Genomic DNA, 9,303 nt, shown 5'->3' with positions numbered 1-9,303 from the left:
CGCCGGCGGCCAATGGGAAGCGTGCTCTGAAGGGGGGAGGGAGGGAGGGGGGGGGGGGTGGCGGCGTACGGCGGGGCCGGCCGTCATGGCGGCCGCCGTGGCGCTGTGGGTCCGTACGGAGCCGCCGCTGCTGGGCGCGCTGCCGGTGCCGCCGCCCGCCCGGCTGGGCCGCCCCTACCTGCGCAAGATGGCGGCGTACGCGCGGCGGCGGGCGGCCGAGGGCTGCTTCCCGCGGCTGCGGTGGCCGCGCTGGCGGCACATCGCCTGCGGCAAGCTGCGGCTGGGCCGCGGCCTGGCCTGGCTCTACTTCCAGCGCTTCCTCCGCCTCCGCCCGGCCCGGCCGCCGCGCAGCCTGCGGAGAGCGGAGGCGGAGGCGGCGTGCGGCAGCGCCGAGGAGCTGGAGCGGGAGCGGAGCAAGGCAGGGATGGGGCCGGGGTCGGGGCCCGGCGGCGCCCTCCTAACGCCCGTGCGCGTCCTCCCTAACGGCGCTGTGTCTCCGTTCCCCCCCCGCAGCTCTCCGTGGACACGCTGCAGTTCCTGCTCTTCCTCTACCTGCAGCAGCTCAGCCGCGTGTCCCTGCGCACGGCGCTCCGCGGCGAGCAGTGGCCCAGCCCCGCGGCCGCAGCCCCCGGCCCGGCGGGGAAGGCCGCCGGGCAGAGCAAGGTGATGGCGCCGAGGGGGGTTCTGGGGGGGGTAGTGGGGGGCCTGCCTCGGGTTTTGAGGGGAAAAGCGGCCGGTTTGGGCTGGGGGAGCGAGGCGCTGCGCGTGGTGGTAGTCCTGAGGTGGGAGCGCCGCGGTAAGCGGTACGAGGGGGACGTGGGGATCCGCGCAGGCTGTGCGCAGGGGCTCCCCACGCTATGGCTGGTTGTGGGAGCTCGCTCCGAGCCCTCCCGGCTCTCCCTTTAAGAAGCAGCAGCCTCCTTGCTTGTTCAGGCAGCCCTTCCTTCCTTGGAGGCTGCTGTCCCATCCCCTGTTACAGAATGAGAGGGTCCCAGGGCGCTCCCTAACAAAATTACCTGAGGTCGTGCTTCAGAGAGGCAGAAATGCAGTCAGTCAGCCTCCTGGGAATGCTAACGCCTCCTGTAAAGTGTTCTGAAAGGAGATTTGGGGTGGGTGTATCAGGTACAGCTTGTGGGCAGCTCTGTGAATTACAAGCTGACCGCATCGTGATAAAGGCTGGCTGCAAGCCTCAGCAGATTTGTTGTGGCTCTGCTGCTCTAAGCTGTACGAGCATGGGAAGCGTGGGCAGGGGCAAGCTGAAGTGACTGAAAATGGGTAGCCCTATTAGATTTAACAAGAAGACTTAACAAACAAAGGAAGAAATGGAGGACCTGATAGATGGCTGTGAGACAGGTGGCACTGGAGCACCCACTGGAATTGAAAAGTTGATGTTTTCTTCAGACTGCTGCTCTGGTGTCACTTTTACGTAAAACACTGAACAGGAATGAGGGCTGTTCTGTGCACGAGAGGGTCTCTGTCACAACACTGGGCTCTCCAGCTGCAGATGAGATGCTTGTGGCTGCGTGTTGTGCCCTTACACCTGCAGCCCTCGCATGTGGTGAGGACAACGTGTAACCGCAGCTGGGTGTTAATTCTGCAGCTCGCAGGCCAGCAAAGGTTGTCTTTATTAACGTCTGCCATGGCTCCAGTCTTTCACTCTTCATGGTATGGAGCCCTTTAGAATTTGAACTAGTGCTTCGTTCAGAGGTTGGTTGCTTTATTGGTCCGCTTGCCTGTGAAGAAATGACCCCCTGCTTTTTTTTTTTCCTGCGGCTCCTCATCAGAAGCACTTAATCATAGCTGAAGGTCTGGAGCAGATGCAGTGATTTTCCAGCAGAGCAGTTGCAAGACCTTGGCTGTCAGCTACTGATTTGTTTCCTACCTTCAGTGCTAGCAGCAGCAGGCTGAGTTTGTGTGGGAGGGATTGCAGGAGAATCCGTTTCTGCTTTCTAGAATGAAATAGCTGGTATTTGGAGTTAGAATAAGAACACTTTTCTTTCTTGGGGGAGCTTGCTGATGAGCCCGGTTTCCTTTCTGTGTTTGGGAAGGGCAGAGCAGCGGGACCAGGCACTATGTCTGACCAGCTTTCCCTCCTTTAGAACGAGCTTAGGCAAGGGTGTTTGTACAGTACTGGTGGAGTTTGTCATCTCTCTGAGAACTCGCCTCACTCTCGCTTGTTTTTCTGCCCCCTAAGAACTGGAATGACCAGGACCACCATGCCTTCTTGCTCGCCCACCTCTCGGACATGCTGGAACTGCTGTTGGAGCCAGAACAGCTCAGTGCCTCTTCCCACGCCACCAGCAACAGCTTGGTGTCTTATGAAGCTGTCTGTGCCCTGAGCTTTCTCATCGAAGGGACTGTGGATGGATCCGGGACCGTCTATCCTCTGCACAAGCTTGCCCTCTGGCAGCCCTGTCAAGGGAAGAATGGCTACTCAAAGAGCGACAATGCCTTCTCCTTCCCCAAGCTAGAGAGCTGGCTGCGCTCCTGCCTGACGACAAACCCTTTTGGAATGACTGCCTGCCTCAGGTCTGGGAAGAAGCTTGCCTGGGCACAGCAAGGTATCTGCGGGCCTTGCCTTTACTTTTAGAAATAACTTTCCAGCCTCGATTCCTCTTGCTTAGCAAGGATCTGGCAGGGGCTTGCTGCTGTTTCTTCCAGCTGATAGTGAAGATGGGGAAACTGAGAGCTAGGGGCGAGTCTGCAGGAGTAGAGGGTGCTGTGTGACACCTGTGTGTGTTTTTTCCAGTCCTCAGATCACTTTTGTTTTCAAAGCCCCCCCCCGAGCAAGGTCAGCATTGCTACCTTCGTTATTCAAGTACAGCCAAACACAGAAAATAGATAATGTGATGTGTCTGTGGCAAAGCCGAGAATTGACTGGGATTTTTCATGCCTTGAATCCCAGCCCTTCACCCACAAGGGCGTTGCGGGGAGCCAAGGCACCTTCCCCCTTAGGGAGGAAAAAAAAAAAAAGATATTTTTTTCATTTGACCACGCAATAGGAGGAGTGGCAGTGCGTTAGGTAGAACAGTGAAGTTGCTCAAGGATTGTGCTGTAGAGGGAGCATTTTCTTGGTTTAGTATGTCTTAAAGTGTACTGTCCATACTTTCAACACAACGCTGAACACTTGCCCTAAAGACCTTCCTGCCAAGCTCAGATTTGTGTCTGGGAACTGGAAATGGAGATGCCCATGTCCTGGCTTGCGGGAGGCTTTGGCTGCCCTGAATGGTTTTGAAAGTTTTTTTGATCTTTCAGTGTGCCCTGGAGCTTCTGACTGCTGTGTCCTGCCCAGTAGGCGCCTGTGGGTGGTACGACTGTTGCGTGGTGACACGGTGTCACTGTGCTACTGTCAACGTTTTGGGCTGATTACTTTCGTGAGGCGTTGCCAGGCGACGTGGATGGTGAACCATCGTGTCTGTGTCTCTGTAGGAGGCATGTATAGCCTCTTTGTTTTTCCTCATTTGAAATGTATCGGTTAACTTTATTTTGCAGTAGAGGGAACGACCAGGAGAGCAAAGATTGCCTGCAACACTCGTGTGGTGCCAGAGGTATTCCCCATGGTGATAATGAGCCAGGTGTACAAACAGACGCTGGCCAAGAGCTCGGACACCTTGGTGGGGGCTCACGTAAGAATTCATCGCTGCAACGAGTCCTTCATTTATCTCCTCTCTCCTCTTCGGTGAGTTTTTGTTCACTTGAGGCCCAGCCAAATATTTTTTCAGTGTTTGTTCAAGTGCGAAGCTCTTGTTAGATGGATTAAGTAGCGAGAAAGTTGTGTGTGTAGTCTTTCCTGCTCACTGTGTCTTCGTTCCGTTGCTCTTCTGCAGCTCTGTGACCATCGAGAAGTGCCGGAACAGCACTTTCGTGCTTGGCCCTGTGCAGGTGTCCGTTCACGTCCACAGCTGTGACAACATCAAGGTCATCGCGGTTTGCTATAGCTTGTCCCTTTCTTCCACCACCGGCTGTACTTTCCATGTTCTGACGCCTACCCAGCCCCTTATCCTTGCGGGTAACCAAGCGGTCAGCCTCGCCCCGTTCCACACGCACTATCCCATGCTGGAAGACCACATGGCTCAGGTGGGCCTGGCCACTCTGCCCAACTACTGGGACAGCCCCATGCTGCTGGGCAGGGAGAGCAGCGACACGAGCGTCTTCCGCCTCCTGCCGCCCTCGGACTTCTACACCTTCGTGATTCCCTTTGAGATGGAAGGAGACACCACGGAGACACCGGGGGGGCTTCCCCACGCCTATCAGAAGGCACTGAGTCAGCGGGAGCAGAAGGTACAGATCTGGCAGAAAATGGTGAAGGAGGCATGCCTGAGCAAGTGAGTGCCGCGTCCCGACGGGTGCGTGAGCCGCGCTGAAACTCAGCGCGGTCGTACAAACAAGTTTCCTTTGATGTGGTTCTGCAAAAATGCTTTAGTAATGGATCGGTTTGTGTGAGCTATGTCTTGCATGCCGTCCTAAAGTACGAGTACTTAGCATTCTTGAGATCCTGATCTTTGATATTATAGCGAGGGGAATAATGTTTACAGTTAACTCTGCAGGAGGTGCTTTCTCCTGATGGCATTTTCCTCGCTTGCAAAGCTCAAGGGGAAGCATGCCTAGATGCTGCTGAGGGCTGAGGCGAGGGATCTGTCCTGGTGGCACGAGTTTACAGCTTACCTCATGCTGGGTACTGTCTCCTTGCTGTCTCTGTTCTGCTTCCAGTGCCGCATGCTGACGTGGGTGAGATCTGGGCACGCGCCCTGAACAACAGCTCCACAAATTATTGGCCTGCAGCTGATTGGTGATCATTCTTAGCCCCAACCTTTACATTGAGATTGAAGCTTTAAATTACTGTCCCACCTGTTGTTGAGGTGAGCTAAGAATATGCATGTGGACCGTTACCGTAGATCACCTCATGGACAGTAGCTTTTAAAGTTTTCTTTAAAATTCTCTGCCCAGCTTTTACTGTTCTAACTAGGCCTAGCCTAGCCCGTCTCGTGTACTGATACACATCCGTTTGCTTTCTCAGCACCTGTTGGGGAGTTCTGAAAGAGTTCACCTTGCTTCCTTTGTCAACGCGCTTTCTTGAGCAGCCAGACAGATTGGGCAGGTGTTAAAAGCTGTCACCTTCAGTTTTGCTGCTTTTATCTTTTGTGAACCGTTTTGATGCAGCAACCTGAAGGATTTGGCTTCAGGACAGAGAATGGAGGTAGTAGGAGTGCAGATAGTTGATTTTAAAGACCCGAAGAGGTGAAAACAACTTTTGATCCCTAAGCTGTACTTGCACTGTATATATTTTCTTCCTATTCTGTGCTCAGCTGATGAGTTGCAATGGGCTTGTAACTGGGTGCTGAGAAGCAGGGATCTCAGAGGGCTTTGGTCTGTGGGACACAGAATATGAAAACCTCCTGTTGGGTCAAACAGTCAACAGTTCCTTTCATACCAAGCGGAGGAATTCGAGTCTGTTCGATCATTCATTGTCCTGGAGCAGCTCCCTCAGCTTTCCCTGTCCCTTTGTGGCATTCAGAGAGCTCAGGAGCCTGCAGTTTGAAAGAGCTCCAGAATGGGGGGGAGAAGGGATTCTTGGGTGGGATTTTGCTACAGATGGAGGATGGCTGAGCAGTAGTGACCCAGTAGGGGTGACAAAGGTATAAAAACCTTCACGGCTCTAAGCTCTTGAATCTTGAGCAGCAGAGAGGAAAATCTGAACCTCGACTGTTGTGCTGGGGTCATCCTTGTGTTTATCAGCCTCATCTGAGGTGCTTCTTGTCTCTGCAGCCATTGCGCTCCCAGCGCTGTTGCTCTTCCCCCAGGGTTTTACAAAGGTGTTTTGCCCATCAAAATCTTACAGCTGAAGAAATGTTAGATAATACGGATGATGCACTTAGTTTTAGTGTCCTCTACGGCAGTCACAGGAGGTGGGACCTTGGTACTGGATTGCTTTATTTCATAAAAGGGGAAAAAGGGGGCCAGGTTTAGAAGGTTGCTGAAAAGAAGCTGGGCAGTTGACAGTGTCAAGTGTGTCTGTCCCCTGCAGGCAGGGAGACGACTAGACAGACAATTTGGAACAAGCAGATTATCAGGTGTGCAGAAAGAAAAAAAGCTGCTGGTGCTTGAACAGGCAGGTGAAACAAAGCGTTATCAGTAAAAGCCATCTTTCGAAAACTTGAAGCTGTCTGAATGAGGAAAGTGGGCTGAAAAGAAAAGAACGTAAATCCTGCCAGGCTAAAGGTAAAAACCCCATAAGACGGGACCAGTAAGAGAGCTTGAGGAACAACTTGCAAAAGCGTAAAATCCTGCTTGCTTGTTTTCTGAGCACATCAGACAGAAAGTCTTTCAGGGTCGGCAGCAGATCGAGGTGTATAATAAGCACTTGGAGAAGATAAAACCATGAGAGAAAAGAGGAGTGACTGCCTTTGTGTTCACATTCACTGGGGAGGAATTTAGGTTAGTTTCCAGCCTAGAAGCCTGCTTTCTGGGGAATTTGTCAGTGAATGTCTCCAATGGAAGTGACAGTACAAAGAAGAAGAGCCTTTAAATTGAAAAAAGGGTGTGGGTAAACTGGGCCCCTCTGAAGCTGAGTGGCACAGAAATGAATAGGGATGGTTTGCTGCTTTTCCCAGTACAGGATAGGAGCATCAAAACAAATTAGGAATGAGTCAAAGCAAAACCACACAAAATCTCCAAAGGATATTGAAGATGTTCATGTTTTACTTAGGTTCAGAAATGTATTGTGTAAGCTCATAGAAAAAGAAGTCTGTCAGGAGCTATTCAACACTAACGCCACCTTTGGCATAAGAAATTCAGGAGCTGAAGTGATCCCAGATGGCTGGGAAGTTCTGGAGAAATACTGCCATGAGACCGCGCTGCTCCTGGACATTTGATCACTGCCAGAGAGAGAGTGATAGAGGTGATATACCCTGTTATTGTTGGTCTTGCCAAAAAAAAAAAAAAAAGTTATTTACTAGTAAAGGGAATTACTTGAGGAGTGGTGTTTATACGTACGTTTTTTCCCCATCTCCATTCTCTCTTTTCCAGATGCTGTCAGAATAAAATTTTCTGTCTCCGTTGCTTGAACACTCATTACTGATCTTTTTCTACCTTTTCAGACGGTTTTTAATCTGTGCTCTAAGATTAAAGCGGAGGAAGCCTTATGGAGCAGGGTGGCTGCTAAAGGAGTGGGAAGTTTGTGTCACTTGTGTAACTCTGCTGAGTTCTACCTTTGGGGTTAATTTTAGTTACATTCACGTGGTAAAAACCTTCTCTTCTTGGTACAGGCAGTTCTTGAACCTAGCCCAGCTCTTAGCTGATATGCTTAGAGGCTTGTTTCAGTAGAGAAGGTGAGGTTTAGAAGAATAATACTGTAAAAAAGCATGACTTTTGCATGCTTCCTTGCTGATCATCTTCTTTTGGTTGCAGGGATCAGAGGAAGCAGTTCCAGATGCTGGTGGAAAGCAAGTTCTACGAATGGCTGGTTCAGACAGGGAACCGTCAGCAGCTGGATAGCCTCGTCCCTCCTGCTGTGGGCTCCAAGCAGGCAGCAGGATAGCATCGTGTTCCTGTGCAACAAAAGGAAAGGAAGGGTGAGTACAGGGCTTCTCTCTCGATTCTTCTGTATCTAGAAGACTTGTCCCATATTTGTGTGTACAGCCTAGGCAGAGGAGGAAGAAGCTGGAAGCTGCTTGGTGGAGATTCTCCCAAGAGCTGCGCATTTGGTTTTAGTTCTCATTTTGCAGTCAAAACCTCTTTTTAGTTTGAGCCTGTTCTGTGTGTACTCAGCACCTCCCTTGTTCTCCACAGGTGGTGTTTGTTTTGCTGGGGTCATCTGTGTGCGTCTTCTGAAGGCAGATAGGCTTGTTGTACATAATCTGAAGTAAAAAAGTATTTGAACAGCTGCCTTTTTAAAGAAGCTGTGTATTAATGTCTGTACTCACCTGTCTCACTTTTTGTTTAAGAGAATTGGGCGAGACTTTAATTATTTTGCAGTCTCTTTCTCTTCCCAAGCAGAAGTGGTTTAGAAGCCGGAGGCAGGCCCCTATCCTGTTCTTCTGCTATTGCATATTTCAAACCATAACTTTTTTTCCCCCCTTTTCCTCCTTAGTCTTTATGTTGCTTTCTCTTTGCTAGTGTTGGGCCTAAAGTTTGCTCCTCTACTTTGTTACAGAGTCGTTGGAGAGACAGTGATACCCTGAAGGCAGTTCTCATCATGACTCTGTGGCTGTCCTGACTGAACACGTGGATCTGATGCCCAGTCTCGGTGTGGATTTGGACATCTCTCTGGTTTAGGATTTCAGTTGCTGCCACTTTCCCAGGAATGTGCTGTAACTACTCTGTGGGTAACTGAGAAAGTGCATGCTGCTGGAGGATGATGAGCAAGCATGCCTGCCCCTTGTCGCAGGGCAACTGGTGTCAGGTAGCATCCGCGGTGTGCAGGCGTCTACCAAAGGAGCCTCTCCTGATGCGGCGCTGGACGTAGGGCCATGGCTGTCCCACGCATCCTTACGATACAAGCCAGCTGCACTGTTTTTATAAATGTGAAAAGCAAATGTTTTGATTTTTTTATGAATGAAATTCTATAGATTTTTTTAGTACGAAGATGGCACTTAAGCGATGTGATTTTTGTGGAATTACCTTTCTTGTACGTTTGCTTTGTTTTGACAAGTGTCAATAAAACAGAGTTCTCAGATAAGCCTGGCACATGTTCTAGGGAACGAGTTTTACCTATACAGTTGGTGTTAGAGGGACACAGCATCTTCGCAGCTTTGATGAAAGGTGAACCGCTCGGCTGAGAGAAAAGTACCAAATTCTTAGCAGCAAAGGCTTTGAAGGTTGTCTTAGTGCAGCGTTTTGACAGAAATACAGTTTCCTGCCTTTATTTCTTGCAAAGAGTATCAACACGAATGAGTCCCGTGCTCATTTTGTGCTAGCAGACCCTGTCTGGGGAGATGTGCTCATAGTTGAGCACCTAAATAAGCGAAGCAAAATAGGCAAAGGCACTGCACACAACTGAACGCACAGCAGCTGTGTGTGACTTGTGAAGAGCTATCCGTGCTGGGAGTGGGAGGGAGGTGGGAGGATTCAGTGCCCTGCTGTAGGTGGCTGTTGGACTGCTGGAATTTCCACGAAGGCCTCTCGTGAGTCCTGGGGTGGCAGCTCATCTGAATCGTACTTTGAAGAGAGAACAAAGGGTTTGGGGTCAGGTACTGACTTGGGGCTGGGTGGAGGTGTGCCCGTGGTCACCAGGTGAAGATTTGGTGCTTTTGGAAGTTGTGCCTGAATAAGTTACGCATTCCCACATCGCGATGTAAAGCTGAG

The 9,303-nt window shown here is 50.9% G+C and overlaps 1 protein-coding gene across 1 annotated transcript; it reads left to right on the top strand.

The window, feature by feature from the left end:
* Positions 1-58: 58 nt before the first annotated feature.
* On the top strand, positions 59-8,674 carry TBCCD1 (TBCC domain containing 1). Its single transcript, XM_040566503.1, has 7 exons — positions 59-418; positions 514-663; positions 2,195-2,561; positions 3,493-3,679; positions 3,828-4,325; positions 7,408-7,571; positions 8,153-8,674. Exons 1-6 carry the CDS (start codon positions 86-88, stop codon positions 7,535-7,537), a joined length of 1,665 nt encoding a protein of 554 aa, XP_040422437.1. The 5' UTR covers positions 59-85; the 3' UTR covers positions 7,538-7,571; positions 8,153-8,674.
* Positions 8,675-9,303: the final 629 nt, after the last annotated feature.

The sequence above is a fragment of the Cygnus olor genome, chromosome 9 (assembly GCF_009769625.2).
Source record: "Cygnus olor isolate bCygOlo1 chromosome 9, bCygOlo1.pri.v2, whole genome shotgun sequence".
Classification (NCBI taxonomy): domain Eukaryota; kingdom Metazoa; phylum Chordata; class Aves; order Anseriformes; family Anatidae; genus Cygnus; species Cygnus olor.
The sequence above is the reverse complement of the archived record's forward strand: the minus strand, read 5'-3'. Positions and strand labels throughout refer to the sequence as shown.

Coding starts and splice junctions, on each gene's coding strand:
- TBCCD1 (XM_040566503.1), top strand. CDS start 86: ATGGCGGCCGCCGTGGCGCTGTGGGTCCGTACGGAGCCGCCGCTGCTG. Junction 3,680..3,827: donor TATCTCCTCTCTCCTCTTCG/GTGAGTTTTTGT, acceptor GCTCTTCTGCAG/CTCTGTGACCATCGAGAAGT. Junction 4,326..7,407: donor AAGGAGGCATGCCTGAGCAA/GTGAGTGCCGCG, acceptor TTTTGGTTGCAG/GGATCAGAGGAAGCAGTTCC.